Source organism: Pholcus phalangioides, unplaced genomic scaffold (assembly GCF_987345545.1).
Source record: "Pholcus phalangioides strain wild (caught in Gottingen) unplaced genomic scaffold, Ppha-v1.0 ptg000029l_1, whole genome shotgun sequence".
NCBI lineage: Eukaryota > Metazoa > Arthropoda > Arachnida > Araneae > Pholcidae > Pholcus > Pholcus phalangioides.
The window spans coordinates 7,780,409-7,804,326 of NW_028301619.1; the positions used below are offsets into that span (position 1 = coordinate 7,780,409).

The 23,918-nt window shown below is 38.3% G+C and overlaps 1 protein-coding gene across 1 annotated transcript in view; it reads right to left on the bottom strand.

Annotated features, from left to right (window-relative positions):
• Nucleotides 1–23,918, bottom strand: part of LOC149067640 (ceramide synthase 1-like) — a 40,781-nt gene that overhangs the window by 12,464 nt on the left and 4,399 nt on the right. Inside the window, exons 2-5 of the mRNA XM_089252523.1 lie at nucleotides 21,386–21,548; nucleotides 14,106–14,286; nucleotides 2,508–2,669; nucleotides 1,799–1,946 (exon numbers count right to left, since the gene is read on the bottom strand). Coding sequence (XP_089108649.1) covers nucleotides 1,799–1,946; nucleotides 2,508–2,669; nucleotides 14,106–14,286; nucleotides 21,386–21,548 — 654 coding nt within the window. The remainder of the gene's footprint in view (nucleotides 1–1,798; nucleotides 1,947–2,507; nucleotides 2,670–14,105; nucleotides 14,287–21,385; nucleotides 21,549–23,918) is intronic.

Sequence of the window (23,918 nt, forward strand, 5' to 3'; positions counted from 1 at the left end):
CTTCTTGGGCATGAAATGTCTGTCGAATATCACTGTAATACAAATCGTACTTCTTTTGGTCTGCTGTTGGCATGTGAAACAAGGTGAAAATGTCCTCCGCTTGACCACCCAACAGGTAGAGAAGCGTGTTGACCTGGTCTTTCTCGCCCTTCACTAGCACTGAGCATTGCGAAATCTTTCGATGAATTTCTTCCATTTTGGCCACTCGAATGACATTGCAAAAGGTGGCCAAAGGGCTGATGAAGAAAAATTCAGATCCATACCTAGCACTGCTGCAGTACAGGAACATGCCATTGGAGAATGGCTATAGTCCAGCTCAGCTACTGATAGAGCGTCACATTAGAACAACGGTTCCAATTTACCCTCATCCGCTAAAGCCTGCCCAACCCGAAAACGATCTCTTAAGGGGGAAGGAGAAGGCAAGGATTGAAAAGCAAAGGAAAAATTATGATAATCGCCATGGTGTCCGCCACCACACTGTGTCTCCAACATTCAGCTCACTCTCCGAGGTGACTGGTTTGAGGCACCGATCTCTTTGGAGGCATGGGTTTGGATCCCACCACTGCTACCATGCTTCGCTTGGCCTCCTAGGCATACGATTTAAGTAAAGTATACACTAGAGCCAACAAGAATAATTTATAATCACATTTATTTACAGATGCCTAAACCAGAGCTTCGACATGCTCTCTCGTCCAGTAGTCCTATCCTATTCGGTTCCATGGCCTTTTCACTCGATCTCTTTATTATATATCACTTCCGACACAAACTTCATACAGTTTCAAAACTTGTCTAGCTGTTGTTTTCATCACATTTTGGATTTACTTACACTGTTATGTCTATGATCTCACCCAAAAGGTAATTTATTTCTATGATAGTAAAACATTACCATTTAGGCCCTGCCAGAAATGGTCCTTTTCTAGTCATTTTTATATTACCTTTTACATTGATTCTGGGATTGATCTGCGAGATCATGTGCCACCTGTCGACCGTCATGTTTACGATCTTTTGCGCTACCAGATGCCGAATACTATAGTTCTATATTATTTTTAGTTCATATGAATATGTAAATTTCTCAAGTGTTACGTTGATTCTAGTGCCGCAAATCTCGATATGGATTGGTTCCGGTAATGTGAGATGGGGAATTTTCGTTTATATGCCGGTAGTGTGTAGTGAACAGACATGTTGGTCCTTGGACATTGATCGTTACATTTCATTTCACCCCGCCTTGTTCCGGAAGCCTCAAAAATTGCTCTCAGCCTGTGTTGAAGTCTATGAGATTTCGGCTCTCGTCTGTGATGGGATATTCGTCAGGTTCGTCGTCTCTTCGGACGCATGATGCTGTTGCTATAGAGTTTCTCTTTCTCCAGGAGATCGCACGGATCAATCAAGAAGACATCCTGAAGGGTGTAATCGACATACCGATCGGGTGAGTGTTTTAAATCTGTGATATATTAAAGCTAAAACTCTAAAGGAAATTTACAGATGCATGTTGTGCAGGCTTAAAATGTTTGTTGTAAAATCTAAAGATTAACGCTGTAATAAGTCTTAAGTAAATGAAATAGTTGTCATATCATTGTCATCTGTCTGACGAAATTATTTTGGGAAAGATAAAATTAGAATCCGAGAAGTAACAACTATACGTTACAATAGAACCAGATGATACAAATGCATAATGCATGTTAGATGGGTCTGAGAAATTTTTATCATTAGAGAAATACATTTTAACAGCTGCAGTTGATAATTTTAAAGAAAAATATAAATATTCAATTAATCAAAATTTATTTATTTTACCACTTACCATGAACCAATATATATTTAGTACTTGCAAAACCCATAGCAAAACATTCATCAGTATTGCACATGGTAATATTAACTCTTTCTCGGAAACAACTGACGTAGTTGAATATAATACTTTTAACGGATACCAGTACAATCTGCAAACAAACCTGAAAGAAAAAAACGGTTCTCATGAGAACTTCACATAAACTCCCACCTTTCGAATTTTCATACTCTATCAATAACTCCTCCATATCCCAGGTTTCTCAATATAAATACGTGTATTATCATTTCAGCAGACCTGCACTGGAATAAACGCATTGATTATATCTATCAAAAAATTGTCTCAATAAACTCTTTCCTTCGCCACAACCTTAAACACACTACTTGCGATGTTAAACTCCTGTTATCAAACCTATATTTTTCCAGTCCTCTCCTATGCCTCCGAAATTTGGGAACCCTACACTGCTAGCAATATCAAGAAGCTGGAATCAATACAAAATAAATCTGCCTGCTTTATCTACCACAGTTGGCCCTCCTTTCTATCTCAGAGCTTACCTCCACTGTCGTTGATTCACCCATACCATTTATATTTTCGAAAAATTTATAACTTTTTTTCTGTCACCATCAAATTCTCATGTTTAGGCTTTGGCCAACATTACTGTATAAATATTTTCCATAGATTTATATCAGTTTAAATTAGAAACTTTTCTTACAAAAATGAAGCTTACCAAGATGCAGCAAAGAAGAAGAATGTCAAATTGGCTAAAAGTTCATGTGCTTTGATAATTTTTCCATTCTGTATTTTGAAATACACATTAAGCTTGGTAAACTCTAATAAAATATCACATCCATCATGGAGAAAAGTAACAACAGATCCAATATTATGGTACCTGAAAAATAAATATTAAGGATAAATTTAATTTATAAACAAACATTTATTATACAAAGATTAAGATAAAAATAGATTTCTGTAATTCTCTTTATTTCATCTCAACTTGTAATACAACAAGAAATCAGCCATGACCCCAGTTGTGTCTATGAGAGATACAAGAACTTGTTTTTATAAAGCTGCTGTGTTTCGTGCCCCTTTCATTAAAACCAAACTTTAAAGTACTGTAGTTAGCCTCCTCCTTGTCTGATCTAAAGGTAGTAGTACCACTGGATCATAGGGCAGAGATACAGGGAGAGGAGGGAATGCCCTACCCCAGCATTGATGATGGAGATGACTGATCTAATGTAGGTCAATATCCATATAAATGAATTAAAGGGCTTGCAACAAGGCGGTAGCTCCATTTTTTTCCATTTGACAAGAAGGCGTCAACCCCCATTTTTAACCTCTTTTTCGTCCCAATGTTACGATGTTGTTAGCTTTATCTATTGACACACATAAGAACTGACTACTAGAGTTACCTTTGTCCAGCACCAAATGAAGAAAATACAGTGTAGGTTCAATTAATTAGCAATTCATATAACGAGCAAAAACTTTGAACAAATTTTGATTTGATTGTTGCGATCCGATATGTAAATCCAATGCTGCCGATATCAATCCACCATGATGTCATCGATCATGAGTGATCCGTCCATATAGAAGATTTCCTCCATGCACACACACATTTAATTCTGCCTTCAGTTTGATATCACGGCGCTGTGCTCTCATGAGAGATGTTTTAATCTTAACTGTTTTTATGAATATCTTAACTGTTGAATTTCATTGAATAAATTCATCTTAAACCACCACATTTCAGCCTCTTAAAACATGGCGACTAAGATGGGATTTGATCCCAGCGACTTCATTTTTCCAGTGATGATACTCGATTTTGTGACTTTGTTGTTCCGGTGATGCTGCTCAATCTTGCAAACTTGTTCCAGTAGTGCTGCTCAGTTACGTAGACTTTTCTGTCTGTTCTGGCACTGCTGCTTAATGGGGGTAAGAGGATAATCAATATTTTGATCATTCGGTTTCGTGCTCTGGCCATTCAGGAATTTTTTTACCCCCCCCCCTTCTGGTCCAAAGAAAAATGAAAAGAAATTATGGCATGTATAGGATCAATGTGTGAATTCAATGTTTCAGATCCTTCCTCATGGGACCTTTACAGGGATAAGTTAACTTACTTTTTGGAGGCTAATTTGCACTGATACACCCGAGTTAAAATGTGCAACTTTGATCGCAGTATATGGCACAAGGACCTTGAGTATAATTCGTTCACTGATCGTGACAGCTACAGTAGCCAATAAGTCTTATGATAACCTTATTACTACCCTAAAAATCATTTGTCAGAAAGAATGTCTTTTATTGTAGGTTTATGTTTCATAAAAGCATGCAACTACCTGGAGAAGGGATAAATCCCTACATTGTGAAACTGCGATGCCTTGCCGGGAATTGCGATTGATGTAACATTGACAGAGATTGCGTGATCAATTCATTTGTGGGATTGTGGATGGGGCTATTAAGAAGCAGTTGTTAACCGAATTAACTCTAGACCACTGTGTCTAGGGCCTTGGCCAATGAATCAGCTTCATCGCAAGCTCAACAGATGCATTCCCAAACAGACACTCATGGTTCCAACGCAGGTTTTGTGGATAAGGTGGAAATGCAGGCAAAAAGGGTAAAATTCCAAAAAGACTTGTTTCCAAAAAGGCACTGCCCTAAGCTATGGGAACAGAATTTTTCTTCCTTGGAGCATATACAGTCAAACCTCATTAATGAGTCACTCTTGGGAGAGCAAAAATATTACTTAGTAAGCGGAGTGACTCGTTAAACAGAGTAAGCCATAGTTGTGCCAATTCCCACCTGAGGACAATTGGGACTTCCAAAAAGTGACCCGGTAAGCGGAGTGACGTGTTAACCGGGTGACGCACTAACGAGGTTTGACTGTATACAGGGTGGTAACTATTGACGGAGCAATAATTACATCAATAATTGCATGATTCCTTGTGAAAAAGATTTTGATTTGACCAATAATTGAGTTATAACACTTTAAAAATTGATGACGTCTTTTCATAATCCTGCCAAGTTCACCAAACATACACCAAAAATATAACTTGGCGATTTTGGAACAGATAAGCAATGACACTCCATTTTGCAAAAATTTTTTTTCACTGTTCTACTGCGGGTAGATGTTGTATTGTCTGTGTGTTCCACTCCTTGTTTGGGTGTAGGTGTTTTGGTTAGTTTTTTTTTTTTTTTTTGGAAAATTGTCCTTTTCTATAGAAAAATTTTATTTATTTTTTTTTTTTTTGTAGAAGGGGAGAAGTGTAACATGACGACCTGGGATCCTTCACAAATTCCTTCCTTTTAATTTAATTCTAGTTTAGGCCGGGCCAGTTATGTTTGCTTAGTCTGGCAGTCAGGGGGTGGGGTCTTCTGGATGTCGGGCGAGAACGGAACCAGAGGTCGGGCTACCGATGTCCCACATAAATTCCGTTTACACTCGTGTGATGGATCCTGAAGCTTGCCTGTTGCCTTCCTCTCCCGATCTTAGGGTCCTGCGGATCGCTGGTGGGAATCCCACGGAGTCGTTGTTTAACTCCATAAAATGAAAATATTATTGTGCAATATCAAATTGTGATAAATGTTTTGCAATGTAATTATACAGGAATAATGTGCAATGTTTTTACCTTCATGCCGTCTGTGGGCTGCAGACCATTTCACGGTCAATAATTCCACGAGTCCTTACAATCCAAAATAGGCCTATTGTTGTGGACCCTGGCCAGGTCTCCAATGTTTATATTCTATGTGTTGCCAATTTCTATATGTTAGTTTTGGTAAGTGTTTTATTTCATATAAATATGCAAATGAGATGTTTGTGGAAAGAATTATGATCATTTCAGTGCCATTTCATTCTCAGTTGTGATTCATTCTCGCATAGCCAATGAGATGAAGGTTTTCTTCATATAAACCAGCAGTGTGCTAGATCGCTACGCTTACACTTCGTCTTCGCTTACGCATTCATGTGCTCTCATACTTGAGCTCTGAAACCAACTATGTAGACATTCGTCGCTGAGTCGTCCGACCTCGCTCTGTGCGAAAGGCTCCTCTTCCTTCGTGGTCATGAGTTGACAAGAGGGTTTACTACTGTGATGCTGCTAGAGTAGCTTCGCCTCTCCTCTCGTTGGTCGTCTCTTTGTCTGTTCCGGTGGTCCGCAAGTGAAGTCAAGAGGAGATGCCCTCTTGCCGGAGATGGAATGTTGCTGACAGACTTCGGAACATGCTTGCACCCATCCTAGACTCATTTGAGTGGTGTACTGCAGAGTTAGTGCCATCGAGATGAAGACCTGGATTGATCTTTGGTAGTTGGAATTGAGAGAACAAACAAACAGATTTGGTGAGGTCGTTTCCTAATATTTGTGATATATTATAACCTTTTTTGGTTAACCTTTAGAAGATTTGTTAGAAATATTTTAATTTAATGTTAATAAATAATATTGGCGGAAATAATCGCGTGATTCATTGTTGTCATTTGCAATTAATTTCTATGTTGGGAAACATTAAAATGAACTGGGAATGCAACATTGTAACGTTGCACTATGAACAAAGTCACTTATTGTTTTGAAATTTAGAATTTGAGGTCCTTTTGCATCCCTATACATAGATCTACTTTGAAATTTGAAAACAAAAAGTTTTTTTTCTATAATGTTTTATAAATGGAACATTGGGAATTAGGGAGGTGAAAGCCAAAACTGGTATCGCTTATATTCTAACGATTTTTTCTGGAGTTCAGTTACCACACAAAATTTTCTATTTTCTACTATAAATTCAAATTCGCAACACATACTGGTTTTTTTTTTTTACTTAAAAATGAGTGTAGAAAATTCAAAATTTTTTCTAATATCCGTGATAAAAGGATAAGATATAGATATATATTTGATAAATCCTTTTGTCACATTGGCAGCATTTATAATGGTTTTTTTTTTGGCAAAACAAAACAGTCCTTGCGTCACAGACACAATATAGTGGCCATCAAAGAACACTACATTTTTTTTTCAGTTGACAACGTGGACCTGAATAAATAATTAACCCCTCTTTCATTTATTTATTTAATATTATTTGGCCGAGACCTATACAAGAGGATGCGGAAATTATGTATGGTGAAAATGAAGGTTGATGGTACATGAAAATTCAGAAATCGTAGTACAATCTACAACATTTTCTGTTCATAGAAGGTCCATTGTCACTTTACTTTGGAATTCTAAATGCGAAATAAGATCAGCTCCTCGCAACTGTGAATGAATTATCCAACGTGCTATAATGGTCATATGGAATCTTTTCCAATGGATTTCATAGCCAAGGTTTTGATCGAATTCTGGAAGGAATTTTTTTTATCCCATGCAATAATTTTTTTTCGGATTGCTCAAAACTGTCTTGCTTTTTCTTGAAACTTGAGTGTTGCACTTAACGTTTTGCTCCTTTTTTCTGTTCTACATCTTTTATAGAACTAGTTTCACGAGGTTTCTAACACCTCATCCTTGTTGTTGCAAAATTATCTAGCATTTCACATACATCAGTTGGCACTGTTGATACTAGAGCATTTTCAACAATATCAGCTTCATCCGTGATGCTCCCATTAGCACAGAATTGTATCTACGTCCTGTAATTCAGAATCTGAAAGAGTTTCTAAATATCTTACAGCTTCTTCTAATGGGAGATATCTGTCTTTTTGATATGATTACACTCAGCTGAACATAAGACTATCTAAGATTGTTGAACTCGGTTTGATTAGTCTGAAGTTTGCAAAAACATTTTCTAAGAATGCAAGAATAAAATAGTACTCACCCCAATATACACAATGCACCCCAGAAAGCATATTCCTCTGTGTCATATTACCCAGAATTAGCCCCTATACACATGTTGAATGATGACAACACCCTGGGGTTCGAACGGGAAAATCGAAGCGCACTGCACATTAGATATCCCTAGAATCCTGCTCTTGAAAATCCAATGTTCTATAAACGGAACATGCATTTTTGAACGTTCGTAGCTCTTTAACGTTTAACAGTACAAAAAACTAATTGATTTACTTCGATATATTAAGTGGTAGAAATACACAAAATAATTTTCAATTTACTTCAAAATTCAAATTTGGCAAATTTTAATTGAAATGGGGGAAAAATACCCAAAAATGTCAAATTTCAAAATTCTGTCAAAAATTTTTATATCAACCTGAAGTTTCCGAATTCATTTCAAAAAATACTTTGAACTCTCGTCTATATACGTTAAAAAACCAGAAATGTTTGAATTAGTTTTTATTGACAAAAATATCAGATAAAAATTATGTTCCATTTATGGAACATTGGCCTTTAAACGGTTAATACAAGATTCCATCAAAGACTGGTTATATTTGGAGATGATGACTTTAGGAAGAAAATTCAACTCTGCCTCCATGACTCGAACACAGGTTTCTCATTTGCCGTACGAGTCTTCTAGCCCTAAGCATTCAATATATATTACCGCTAAAGCTTGAAAGCTGTTAATTGTAACATGACGTCCTCCGGGTCATGTTTTTCCTTAATTATAATATCAAGAGAGTACTTACCTTTAGACCCCAGGGACCGCTTAGCCACCGGAAACCACCAAAGGTCTCGCTAGCATACCGGTATGGGTTAGTTTGTCCGCTTAGTCTTTCGGCTAGTGGGTGGGGTCTTCCAGTCGATTGACGAGGATGAGACCGCAGGTCGGGCAGCTAATGTCCCACCTAAATTAATCTCTCAGCGATATTATCTTCCTTAGTTCTTAATCTGTTGGTGCCTCCCGGGAGAGATGTCACCTAGTCTCATTGGAGGTGTTGTCCCTTGGTATGTTTCAAGTTTTATGTTAACTTAAGTATTTCGTTTGCCGGCGGATGGCTGTGGACCTCCGTAGGTAAACTTTCCCGATTGCCGCTGGCCGTGTTGGGTGAACCTGGCCAGTTTACCTGACATGTTGCCAAACGGTAATTTAATGTTTATGCTAATATTTCGAAACTATATGTAAATTATGTCGATGTTCTCTTGTTATGACGTAATATTTTTCTTGATGTGACGGAGTATTTCCGTAGTCCAAGTGGACCAAAAATACTTGTTTCCTGATTAGTATACATACAGATTCTGATTATCGAATGTTCACATCACATCTCATCGCATTGCATTTCACCTCATTCGTTTAACGAGTCCAGTGCTCTGATGTTGTAGCACAATGGTGCTAGTCTTTCACTAGTTAGATCTAATGTAATGTGACTTCATCTAGCCTTAGGCTTGGAAACATATCCTGTGACGATTATCTAATTTGCATTTGTGTCTCAGCAGGTCCGAACTTACTTTTAATAGTAGCTTTACATGTGAGTGATGGTTTGGTTCTTCTAACGCTAGCCAGGTGACGTCGGAAAGGTCTCTACACCTAAAGCTCCTGGTCTAGTTGGTATTGCCAACTATGTGAAATAGACGGGTCGACAACGGCTGTTCTCAACATCTGCCTCATCGCGGCCTGATTCCCGATCTCCTGCAGTTCTAGCCCTTCGGCACCCACTGGGCTGACGTCCGACGATCGTCTCACCTACAGATTTGCATCTCTTGCTTGGCCAGACTCCTCTTGGTTCCGATGTTGTGCTAATTTCAGACAGTGCACCTTGAAATGGAAAACACGGTTCCCAGTCAGCTTCATCCATCTCGGGGCCAGTGAGAATCTGCCTCCGACGGGTCTATGTGACAGCGGACGTCCACTTCAAAACCGGACTTAGTGCCTCATCTCTAGTCACTTGCCGAAGTTCTGGACCGCCTCCAGATAAGTGCAATACATGAAAAAATCTGTGATATATTTACATACTTTTTTATTTAACTTTAAACTAAATTTTTAATGTCATTAGTAAATTCTTGAATTAATATTGTAACAATGTTTAGCTTGTGATAATTGAATAAATGTCTTGATTTGAATTCTGGTATCGATTTATTTCCTTGTGCTGTCAAAAAACTTGAGGATAAAAATAGAATCCGGGAGTGCACTAAACACGTTGCATAATGTGCACATTGCCTAGCTAATCTGCAGAACTGATTTGATACCTAGATAATCTGTAGAATAACTTATTTCTGCACTTTAGCTGTAACATATATACGCTCCAAGGAAGAAAAATTCTGTTTCCATAGCTAAGGGGTTGAACACTCATGCAGAAAATGAGAGACCAGGGTTTGAGTCCCAGTAAAGGCAGAGTTGAATTTTCTTCCTAAAATTATTATCCCTAAATATAGCCAGTCTTTCGTTGAATCTTGTATTAACAAGTGGAGAGGACATATTTCTCTACATTGTTGTCATCTGGTAGCCTGTCATTCATGAGCTATCAGTTGATAGCTGCTGCAGTCCATGTACAGAGCCATTCAACATATATACTCTAAGAAAGAAAAATTCTGTTTCCATAGCTTGGGGGTAGATCACTCGTCCAGCAAACGAGAGACTGGGGATCGAAACCCCCATGGAGGCAGAGTTGAATTTTCTTCCTTCCCTAAGTCCTCATCTACAAATATAACCAGTCTTTGATTGAATCTTGTATTAACAAGTGGAGAGGACATATTTCTCTACATTCACTATATTGTATGCAGAAGCATGTTTTGTCTTTTTGCACAGATGTTGCGCATAGAATAACAGTTTTGTGCAGGTAAAAAAACGGTTGCAGTACACATTGCTTGTGGCCCCAATTAAAATGTCTCAAAGCCAAAATAGTGCCACATGGCCCTGTTTCAGAACTACTGATGTAGTACGGAACTATGAATCTCTCTGCTAATTGTAGGAAGTAGAGATGACACTGGATACCAAGCGAAGGTAATTGGAAAGAAAAGTCACATTCCCTGTGGGAAAACAAATCACCAACCTCACACTTTCTGAGTGTATGCTCTACCATTAAACTACAGAGGACAGACATTTTCTTTCCTAAGAACACTGTGTTCCTTTGGGCTGAACAGGACTGTGCAATAGACAGCCTCCTAACTCAGCAGCAGCTCGTAATAAAATTAGCCTCCAGATGGCGACATAGAACAGAATGATGAACCTCTCCACTAATTGTATGAAATACAGATGATATATTTTATTATGATGCTAATTTTGTTACAAGCTGCTGCTGAGTTAGGAGGCTGTCTATTGCACAGTCCCGTTCAGCCCAAAGGAACACAATGCTCTTAGGAAAGAAAATTCTTGTTCTCTGTAGCTTAAGGGTAGAGCACGTGCCTGGAAAGTGCGAGGTTGGTGGTTCGTTCCCCACAGGAATGTGGCTTTTCTTTCCAATTATCTTCGTTTGGTATCCAGTCATCTTCGTACTGATCTAGTGTCAACTGATTTTACAAATATTTATACACGTTATACGAGTTCACGTTAAAGAAGAGTTTTTGAAAGATGTTGCAAAAATTCCATAAAGTAAGCCCAGAGTATTTTTATCAACATCAGACTCCAGAGGCTTACTTGGGTAATTGCTTAGAAGGCCTGTATCTTCCCTCCAAAATACAATTGAAAAATTAAGAATATTTTTGTACAAAAAATTAAAATATTGAAAGAAAATACCTTTGTATGTTATTAAATCAATTTCTGTTTATTTGAAGGTTAATTACTCAAAATTCCTGTGAAAATATTCCTTGTGACCCCTCGAAAGGTCGATCCTGGGAGGCCTGGAAGTCAGTGATTTTCCCAAGACTCTCCCTCAGCTAAAAAATGCCTGGAAAGTAGTACAACGATGTGATCATGATAAATTTTTTCTGGGTTATCTCAGCAGATAGTGAGAATGTTCCAATTATTGATTTAGTTAATTGTTGTTTGAGGAAATATTAACTGTGATAACTAAGTGTTTGAAATATGTTATGTTGAGAATGCGAGTTTTAATATTTAACTGAAGAAATGTTTTAAATGAACAAACTGGTATGTTGTTTCATTGTTGCCATCTGTCCAATGAATAATACTGGATACAATATAACAATTGAACCAGGAAATGCAAAGTGAATGTTGCAAAGACAGGGGGTTCAACACCAAGATTGTTGATGAAATGAGTAGAAAATTCATGAAACCAGCAAGAGAAACCACTTTAGAAAATATTACTGAGAAGCCACTAAATCAAAGTGTAGTTACACCATACGATCCAATAGTCTCACTTAAGCTCAAGCAGATTCTCCAAAAGTTTAACCTAACAACCGTAGAAGTGCATACTAAAACTTTGTTTCCAACCCCCTAAACATGGTATACCACAGAATAAAAATGGGGCATTTATTATATTCTATGTGGCGATTGCCCGCTTGGCTACATAGGACAAACAAGGAAACCCATAAAAACTGGATTAAATGAACATGCTCCCTGTGTTAAAAATCAAGAATGTGAAAAATCAACCATCGCCATTCACTGCTGGCAAGAGGGCTATAGATTCAAATTTTAGGAGGCGAGAGTTTTTCTCAAAGTGAAATCTACCGCCAATTTAGACTTCTAGGAAGGCACATACATCCAGACCTTCAAAAATAAATCAACACCACTGATTGCAGCGCCATGGCTTAAATTCATTATGCATGGGAATTTAAAGAAAATTTGAATAGACCAATTGGATAGCTCCATTTTACAAACAGCCAATCAGGTTATTGCAAAAGACTTGCACGCAAGTGCTTTGCTTCATTCTTGCTACAACGTTCAACTTGAACAGAGATGTATAGTTTTTTTTCCGTTCCCCTGAGCAACCGAGATTGGAGATTTGGTAACCCCCCCAGCACTCATAGACTTGATCAAGAAAATTTCACGAAAGATTTTCATCAATTAACAAAAAGTTCCATTCCTTTCCTTTCCCCCCCCCCCCGAGCAGAATATAATTCCATGTCAGTCTTTCCATGCAGAATAGAGAGAAATCACATCTACATATACTGTTCATAAAACATGTTTCCTTTCGTTTATACTATCAGTGATTGATAATCTTGGTTATATGAAAAGCTTTATATTTAGCTTTATATAGCTTAAAGTTTTATATTTTCTTTCTGAAGACATATTTAATCGGAGGAAAACAATTTAAAAACGTCAAAATACAAAGCTGCTGACGGAAAAACTTATGTTTACCGCACGGCTGTTAATGGAATACAATAACGATTAAACAGGAATTTCGGCAACCAAGGTTATGCCCCTGATAAGTGATTGCCAATAAACACTATGTAAACAAAGTCACGTCTTTGCTAGTTACTTAAATGTGGCCACTAAGACTTTTTTATGGCTGCTCAATGGAAATGACTATGACTGTCCTCTATGGGTGTTTTCTAAAACGACGACGGCAGTCATTGACGTTACAATGTAAAAGCTTGCATGAAATCTAATTTTCTGCCAAAAACCGGAGAGTTGGCAGGTCTGTTCCTGGTATTTGCCATATTCGTTTTTGAGTATTATTATATAGGCAAAGTCATCTACTCTTCTGTAAGCTTCTAACCATTTGAACAATTGCACATTCAGACCAAGATTTGGAAGTCTACTGTGAGGAACTTTATCATAGGCTTTAAAAAAATTCAAGACAATATTGGTTTGTAACTTGTTATCAATGGTTTTGGAAAGGTCATGAATGAAAGGGGACATTGGGATGTAGTAGAAAAGGATCGTCTGAAGTCGTGTTGGTGGGGAAAGAAAAAAAGTTAATGGAGTCTAAATGGGTGTGGATTTCTTTTCCTATATGTTTGAATATCTTACAACAGGATGAAATAATAGACATTGGTCTGAAGTTAAGGGGGTCGGAGAGGGGACTGGATTTTTTTGAATAGGGATAATTTTACTAATTTTCTAATTGGTGAGGGGATGGAGGTATTTAATGAGACATTAAATAAGATTAGAAGATAGAGATTTCTTCAGAGCAATATTTCAGAATGAAGTTTGGAATATCATCGGGCCTACAGAATCTTCTTTAATGAAAAAGACTGGGTTTGAGTTATGGACAGAATTGATGAATGAGTATTGTGGTGGGGGAACTTGGGAAAACTGAGCACAAAGCTAAATTGAATTCAGTGGCAATATCTGAAGAGACGTCTTTCTTTGGGATTTTGAAAGAAGTAGGGCTAACTGATTTAGGTCCGATTAGATCAAAATTTGATAGGATATGTTTTTAGATAATTTGGTAAAGAATGGGATAGGTACTTGGACTTTTGGGTAGAGGACTGTTACAAATTTAACTTGGGTGGTTATTGTTTATCCCACCAATCACACAATTTTAAGAAATTACTGAATAGAAAAATTTATATTTAAAATCAGTTTAAAAAGACATCTTTATTTCTATATATAGTGAAATATAAAATTTTAATAGTTTATGAAATCAGATAATATACATAAATGAAAATATTACTATAGTCATACCTTCAAAGAAGCTTACCTTAAAGAGTACGAAAATGAGGTTAGTGTCATGGTCAATACATGATGAACCATCATTACAACTGAATCTTTACGCCAGACATCCAAGAATAAAGTGGCATACACGGAATGGAGATAAAACCCAGTTTGTATAACATACAAAACATATATGTCTGAAGGAACATTCTTAGATAAACTCCAGCCTGAAATTATATAAAAAAATAAGATGTTGAGGAAAAACTTTTTAAGGAAAGAAAACTTGAGAAAAATACCCTTTCTAAGAATGGTGTCACTCTCTGCTATATATGCAGTGCTGTTTTAATGCATGGGCCCACCCCGGCACGGCCCAGGGGGCCTCAGAAAAACGAGAAGCAGTGGAATGCATTTTTTGAGAATTTTCCAGGTAGGGCCTCAGAAAAATCTCTTGGCCCAGGGACCCATGATGCCCTTAAGACAGCCCTGTATACATGGATAAATTTTTTAACAACTGGCTGATGCAAATATATATTTAGAAAAGAGAAAATTCAACTGCTTAGGCGGGAAATCAAACACACTTCCTTTAACTTGCCGTGTGAGTGCCCTATACCACTAGACTACACAGGCAATGAGTATCTCGATCTATCCTTGTAGCTTGTGTGTACTGAATGAAACCATACATGGACGGTCAGACCTAATTTTGACCAAAGCTCACACTGCCACCAGATGGCAAATTATCTAAGGATAATGTCACTCTCTGCCATCCATACATATGTTTTTTAACAGCTGGCTGATGCCAGCTGTTAAAAACCTATATATGGAAATTAATTTATACAAATACAACACCACAACAGGCAAAATACCCAACGAGGTGGCTGAGAAGATGCCCATAACAAATATGGATGTCATATATTACAAAAATACAGCATACAGCAACCCAATTAAAAACACAATCACAAAAATTATAAACAATATATACATATGATAAAATATTATACAATGCCCATAAAGAATATTATGGTTGTCTTATTCTAAGTATCAATAGCTTCTCGATTTACCCCAACATGCTTATCGTATTTCTTTTTAAACGTGTCAGTTGTGTTACAATTTACTACCTCCGGGGGTAAGCTATTCCATTTATTAACAACCCTATTAGAGAAAAATTCCCCCTGCGACACCATAACCTTGCATTGTTCCTTACCAATCGATACTGGTGTCCCCTTGTAAAAGCAGTCGATTGGTGGTGTACTAAAAGTTCATGGTCCATCCTATCCATCCCACTGAAAATTTTGAACACTTCGATCATATCTCCTCGACACCTGCGTTCTCCAATGTAAACATTCAAAAAATTAAGTCTCTCTTCATAACTCAAGCCCAGTGTGCCAATAAGGACACGTATAGCTCTTCTCTCCATCCCTTCAACCAAGTCTATGTCCCTCTGTAGGTATGGTCTCCAAAATGTTACAGCATACTCCAGTCCCAGACTAACTTAGCCTCGAAAAGCGGAAGAATGATTTTAGGAGAATGCGAAGAGACCTTTTTGAAAATGAGACCAAGCATTCTATTTGCTTTTTTCACCACCACTGAACAATGTTCAGAAAACCTAAGCTGCTCGTCAATGAGCATTCCCAAATCCGTGACCCTACTTGCATCTGGGATAGAAATGCCATTCAACTCGTAAGAGAACCACGGGTTGTTCAAACCAAAATGAGTGACCATGCACTTATCAACGCTAAACGTCATGCTCCATTCATTTGCCCATCCTGCAATCCTGTTTAAGTTGGTCTGGAGCAACTCCCTATCGCTTTGATTCCCAATTACCCCCATTAGCTTCACATCATCTGCAAATTTGCTAGTAATCCCATCGATACCCTGATCGAGTTTATCGATAAAAAGTGAAAAAAAGTATGGGGGGCCAAGGACACTTCCTTGAGGAACTCCACTTGTGACGCCTGTCCAACCAGAGAATTCCCCATTCACCATAGCTCGTTGCAACCTATCTCTTAACCACGATTCTATCCAATTCAACAAGTTAATCCCAATCTAGTGTGAACGCTTCAAGAGTTTACCATGTTGGACCCGATCAAATGCCTTCTGGAAATCAAGGTAAACATCATCTACATTTCTGTTCTTACCCAAAGCCTTAGTCACGTGATCATAGAAGCAAAAGAGGTTAGTCACACATGACTTCCCCTTCCTGAACCCATGCTGATTATCTGACAATACATTATTCTCATCTATCCACTTCACCAATTGCCTTTTGATAATTTCCAAAATTTTCGAGAGGGAGCTCGTGAATCGCACTGGATGATAATTGGAAACAGCTTCTCTACCGCCCTTCTTAAATATCGGAACAACATTAGCAAGTTTCCAATCCCTTGGGATCATACCCTCAGCAACACTACTCCTGCAAATCTGTGCGACTGTACACATCTGTGCACATACATTTTTTAGAAGATTCAGGACCTCCGCATCTTCCACTTGAATATTGTTGAGGAAGACTATATTCAAGGAATTTTCAATTTATATGGAAAGAGAAAATTCAACTGCCTATGTGGGGAATCAAACCCACGTCCTCTCACTTGCCAGGTGAGCGCCCTAGACCAGTGGTTCTCTCTACCGGGGTCATCTGGCCCTCCTAGTGGTACTGGGATATTTCAAGGGGGCCACGGAAGAAAATGGAGAAAGGGGCCATGGCAGATGGTTTAAAGGTCTGCAGAGAGCCGAGAAGAAAAATTAAGGTGTGAAGAAATAAAGCATTTATATTAGTGACTATACATTACAGAATCCAACAAAACCACCCATAAAACCAGGGCCGTCTTAGAGCAAGGACCTACCCAGGCCTCACCACCTCTCATTTTGCAGCAGGTTCAGTAGGATGGGGTTTTTTGCAGGCCCATCCTTTATATAAAATTTAGTGTGAAAAACAAAAAATGATGAAAACCATATCAGGCCCAGGGTTACAGCTCTGTCAGTCCCACTCTTGTGAGGGGTCACGCTCGGGGTCTCATGTCCATAAGTGATCCCACCTTTATATTTTGTATAGTACAATAAATTTTGAAAATGAGAAATATGCAGGCTGTTTATTTCCAGCTAAGTATGGGACTACCATAGCATCACTTTTCCTGGGGGGGGCACCATGATGTTGAAATGGTCCTGAATAGAACTCAGACTATTGGGGAGCTCAATAAATTCTAGGCCAGTGGTCTGGAGACCAATCTTCTTTGCAAAATTTTTGTTCAGTATAAATTCACTGAAAAAATCAATTCAATACGTATAAAGGATCTTGTTTCCAGATGAGGGTCGAAGACTCTGGGTAAGACAGGGGAGCCACGAGAAAAAAAATATGGTTCAAAGGGGGCCACGGGCAAAAAAAGGTAAAGAAACACTGCCCTAGACTACACAGGCAATAAATATTTTGATTTTTCCTTCGAGCTAAAACTTTAACAACTTCTTTCCAACTGTTAAAAAACTTATGTATATGAATAGCATAGAGAGACATCATCCTCGGATAAGTTGCCATTTGCAGACATGCCAACTTTTGAAATACAGAAATCCGGAGATTCTCCCGAGGGAAGTAGCCCCCCCCCCCCCGACACTCATAGACTCGATCAAAAAAAACGTTCATAAAATTTTTTTTTAATAAATTAAGAAAAAGTTACATTCTCTCCCCCCCCCCCCAAGGCAGGTTCTGCATTGCCCCTGAGAAGAATATAATTCCATGCCAATCTTTCCATGCAGAATAGAGAAATCACATCTACATACTGTTTATAAAGTATGTTTTCTTTTGTGGAGGCTATCAGTGATTGATAATCTTGGGTACATGAATTCTTAAAAGCTTTATATTTAGCTGTATATAGCTTAAAGTTTTATATTTTCTTTCTGAAGATGTTTAATCGGAAGAAACTATTTAAAAAAATTCAAATTACAAAGCTGCGGACGAAAAAACGTGTTTACCGCGCGGCTGTTAATGGAATACAATAACGATTATACAGGAATTTCGGCAACCAAGGGCTTCCCCCTGATAAATGATTGCCAATAAATGCTACGAAAACAAAGTCGCGTCTTTGCCAGTTGCTTAAATGCGGTCACTGAGACTTTTTCTTACGACTGCTCAATGGAAATGACTACGGCTGTCCTCTATGGGTGTTTTCCCTAACGACCATGGTAATTATTGACGCCACGACAATGTGAAAGCTCGCGTAAAATCTAATTTTCTGCCAAAATCCGGAGAAATTTTAACAAATCCGGAGAGCAGGAGGAAGGATGAAAAAACCAGAGTCTCCCGCTTAAATCGGGAGAGTTGGCAGGTCTGCATTTGGTGGCAATATCAGCAATGTAAGCTTCGCCCTGAATTAGGTTCGACTGTCCATGTACGGTCCTGTTCAGTGCACACAAGCTCCAAGGAAAGATTGAGACATTCATTGCCTGTGTAGTCTAGTGTGCTCACCCGGCAAGTTAGAGGACGTGGATTCCATTCCCCACATGGGCAGTTGAGAATTTTCTCTTCCCTAAATATATCTTCGCATCAGCCAGCTGTTAAAAAACTTATGTAAAATACTCCTTACTATAGATTTTTTGCAACTTTGCCATCCATTTGTACAAATATCCATTCACAGGCCTACTATTCATATCAATTCACACTAAAACAAATTTGGACAATGAATAGCTGAAGTAATGAGAGCAAATCAAACAAACCATAATTCAATAATTTTTCAAAGGAATTGAAAAATAAAAAATAGCATTACTTTTCTACATAATATTCAGATTTTGAAATACATTTTCCCAATGAATTGACAGTTTTTTCATCCTTTCCTCTAAGAGGGATGAGTGCATTCGTTCACACATATGCTCCTCCCCCCTCACCGTCAAATCATTACCCTCCCAATGCCTCGTTGAGCCAGCCAAACAAATGTAAGTTGCAGGGAGATAAAGCTGGAGTGTAGTGAGGGTGTTCTAGAGCTCACCAGTGAATCACTTAAAGTCAGTTTTTCATCATATTATATACCTATTGTGTTCAAAACATTATCAAAAAGCATTAGGTTAGGTTTTTGACCATTTTTGATGGTTTAAACCAGTTTTTGATGCTTGTCATGGTTGGTCAACCCAACCTTGGTACAGACACAAATTTCTGCAAAGGACAAGAAAAGGCAGGACATTATAAACATCCAAACCTGTCAATTACCATAAGATTCACACGTAGGTTTTCAGCTATAGGTGTTGGTAAAGTGACAGGGTTTAGATGCGGCTTTACAGATTGTCTTTCGTGCACAAACAAAACAGATTGGCTCCAAGCTTGTCTTCTGTCAAACTCTCCCACGTGCGTATAGGAATCCATCATTACAGTAAAGATCAATGCAATTTTATAATAATAAAAAATAAGTAAAACACCATAAGAAACTCGGAGATCTGATTTTTTAACTGATTTCCATGGGATTGAGAGTCTCCCATAGCTCTGTAGTTCATTGTGGCTGTCTGTAGTACACTGGTGAAATACTGCTTCTAGACAAAAATGCAAATCTTGTACGTCAAATACGTAAGCGTACACGTGTGTGTAGGCAGAGCCAGTAGAGAAACAGGCTTTATAAGCATGCGTAAGTTAAGACGCATTTCGTTCGCTAGCACACCTCGGCGAATTTCTTGGTGTTATTTTACAGCAATCGGTTAATTTCAAATTGTAACAGTAAAAATGAGTAACCACCAACGTTTAGATGATGGAATGAGGTGGCGAATTGTGGGGAGGCTAGAAGCAGGCCAATCTCAAGTCCAGATTTGTAGAGAGTTCAATTTAACGCCCAGCGTCGTGTGTAACTTATGGAAACAGTCCCAGGATACCGGATCCATCGAGAGAAAGCCTGGGCAAGGTCGTCCAAGAGCCACGACGGCCAGAGAAGATCGCCATTTGTCGATTATAGCGAGGCGTAACAGGAGTGCTACAGCTTCTCAGCTCTCTTGTGACTTGTATGCAGCCACAGGAACCCGTGTATCAAGGGTGACTGTTTCCAAAAGACTTCATGAGAGAGGGTTGTTTGCAAGAAGACCTGCTGTTTGCGTCCCCGCTCACTTCTACGGACAGGAGAATCCATTTATCATGGTGCAGAGAGCATAGAGATTGGAGTATGGATCAATGGGCGAATGTTCTCTTCACTGATGAGTCCCTGTTCAGCCTAAGCACAAATTCTCGCCGTACGTTCATATGGAGAGAACCAGGGACCCGCTACCTACCCTCCAATGTTCGCAAAATCGACCATTATGGCGGAGGAGGTTTAATGGTCTGGGCAGGCATCATGTTGGATGGCCGCACACCTCTCCATGTCTTTGAAAGAGGCACTGTGACTGGCGTGAGGTATAGGGATAAGGTCTTGGAGCCCTATGTTCACCTTTTCAGTGGTGCAGTTGGGCCCCGAGTTCATTTTAATGGACGATAACGTGAGGCCACATAGAGCTCTTCGGCTTGACGATTTTCTAGAGAGAGAGGATATTTGCCGGATGGATTGGCCAGCCAGATCTCCAGACCTTAACCCTATAGAGCATGTCTGGGATGCTCTGGGGAGGGCAACTGCAACTCGCAACCCCCCTCCGGGAACCATCCAGGGAATGAAAACAGCGTTGCTGAACAAGTGGGACCAATTGCCACAGGAAATGATAAACTGCCTTATTTCAAGTATGAAATCATGCTGCGAGACCTTTTTGTATATCTGTAAGAGGGGACCATACCCATTTATTAACCCATTTTTTTGTTTATTCTGCAACCGCTGTTTCATACCTTCCGATTCCAACGAGTGTTATGCACGATCATGCTTGTGTATTACAATTATTGAATGGTTATTTGTTTTGTATTGTATCAATGTATGTACATATCAAATTTCATTAAAATCGGTTCAGTAGTTCTAGAGATAATCGACCAAGTCTGCAAATTCTCTTAATTTCCTACACCAGTGTAGTTGGCAACTCTGAGTATAGGTAAATTTTTCCTATATTATCTGGCTATTGGGAAGGGCAATTACCCAACCTGTTAGGGATGAAGACAGAGCCATGTCTGGTTTAAAGGAAAAAAGATGGAATGTATCTGGATGATTAAGAAAGAAATTTCAAAGTCTGGATGTATGCTTGCATCTTTATATGAAATTTGTGATATTAAAAAAAATTGAATGTTGAAATTTTGTTAAATGATTTTTTGAAATCATTTATTATAAAAGATACGAAAAACCCAGCAAACACTACAAAGTTCAAGGGACGCAGAAAAACTTACACCCATGTTCATTTTTACATTGAAGCAATGTGTACAATATTCATAATAAAAAATCTTAAACAGTACAAACTCACCATTCCAAACTATACTTGGCCTTTGAAAAAAGCAGTAATGACCACTCAAAATGAGAATGTAGAGAGAATATATCCAGATAAAAAGGTAAAATATGAACTTCCAGGCACTTTCTGGCATCTTCCTCTGATTTGCAGAAGTTAGCATACATGTTTTTGCCAATGGCTGCAAATTAATAAAAAAAATAAACACTTTGTGTTATTGCTAATATCTAAAATCAGGATTGTAAAAAAACCCGGGTTTTTTGGGCAAAATAGGGAAAATTTAATTCTTTTTCCAAACCCTCAAAATATCTAATATAAATATGTACAGGGGTTGGACAAAATAATATGAACACCTGTGAAATGAGACAAAATCTTTATTAATAGGCTGTTGGCCCTCTTTTTGCATTAATTACAGCTTGTATCTGTATGGGATGGACAAATACAAGTCATGTGTAACATTACTATTTAGGGCCCCCCGGAAATGGTCCTGTTCTAGTCATTTTTATTATTACCTTTTACATTGGTCCTTGGACGTTGTTACATTTCACCTGTAATGTTTACATCCCGCCTCGTTCCGGAAGCCATGAGTTGATGATCTAGCAGGGTGCCTCGGCACAGTTTGATCTGCTGACCTCGTCCTCTTCTAGTCAAAAATCTCACTCAGCCTGAAGTCTCTACAAGATGTCGGCTCTCGTCTGTGAAGGGATATTTGTTGAGTTCGTTCCTGTATTCGTGGTCACCTCCAGAACGTAACCCCTGCGAATACAGGGGCCGACTGCACATTCTGTATTTTACAGGACAGAACCATTATTTTTGTTTGCAAATTTTTTTTACCTCCCCACTCTGGATCACTAATGTGAGACAATCGAATTCAATAATATTGAAATTGAATAGTAATTTGATGTTGGTATAAATACATCAAATTACTGTTCAATTTCAACAAAAAAATTTGACGAAAAACCATCCTGATGATAAAATACAGTGGTTCTCAACCAGCGCCATATAACCCACTAGTGGTACTGGGATACTTCAAGGGGACTACAGAAGAAAATTGAGAAAGGGGCTATGACAAGTGGTTTGGGAGGGGGGCTGCAGGGAGCTGAGAGAAAAATTAAGGTGTGAAAAAATAAAGCTTTTATATTAATGACTATACACTTACAGAATCCAATAAAACCACCTATAAAACCAAGGCCGTCTTAGGGCATGGACCCACCCAGGCCTCACCGCCTACATTTTGCAACAGGTTCCCTAGGATGGGGTTTTTGCAGGTCCTCGGCTACATTTTTTTTACAGACCCCTCCTCTATATTAAATTATGTGAAAAACAAAAAATGATGAAAACCATATCAGGCCTCGGGCTGCAGCTCTGTCAGTCCCACTCTTGTAAGGGGTCATGCCCAGGAGGGGGGGGGGTCTCATGTCCCTAAGTGACCCCACCTTATGACATTTTGTATAGTAAAATAAATTTTGAAAATAAGTAGGAAATATGTAGGGTGTTTATTTCCAGCTAAATATGGGACTACCACCATAGCATCACTTTGCCTTGGTGGCCCATGATGTTGAGACAGCCCTGAATAGAACTCGGACTAGCGGGGAGCTCAATAAATTCTAGGCCAGTGGTCTGGAAGCCAATCTTTTTTGCAAAATTTTTGTTTAGTATAAATTCACTGTAAAAATCAATTCAATACGTATAAAAGATCTTGCCTCTAGATGAGGGTCGAAAACTGGGTAAGACAGGGAAGCAACGAGAAAAAAAATATGGTTCAAAGGGGGCCACAGGCAAAAAGAGATTACGAAACGCTGATATAATATACAAGTCCAGCATCTGCTTTGACCAGATTTTAAAAATTTTACAAGACCAGAATTCAAACTATGAGTGGGGAACATGTGTATTTTGAATTTCCTCATGGAGTGGAAGTTTTTCAAGAGTTATAGAGAAGTCTCTGGGTCATCCATCACATTTTGTATATAATTTTTGAGAAGATAAGTGTATCTACATAATTTATTTAGAACAGGGTTGGTGTGGTTTTTACCGTACTGTCCAAAACCCTCCTGTACAAAACTGTCCAAAACCTCCTATTTATAACTATAAGTGAAAAACTTTACGATTTGATTATATTATATAAATTATATTATATTATTAATTACATTAAATATAATAAAATTTTGAAATTAAAAACGGTATATGTAAAGAGTTGCATGACTGATATCAGGTTATCAAACAATTGAAACTGAACTGTCTTGAGGTTAGATATTAGAGTTATGAAAACATGAAAAATACAAGAATGGGATAAAAATGTTACATGAAAATAGCCTTTTTAAATCATACTTTAAGAACAGGATCCAAAGAGTTAAATGTGACAAATACATTAGTACCATGAAGAAAGGAATTCCTCAAGGATCTACTTTAGGGCCACTTCTTTTTATTATATTTATAAATGATTTCTGTAACCTTGATTTATTTGCTAAAATTATAACATTCGCTGATGATACTGCATTACTTTACTTAATAACAACTTTATTCAGCAATAGATCATCAATCTTTAACGAAC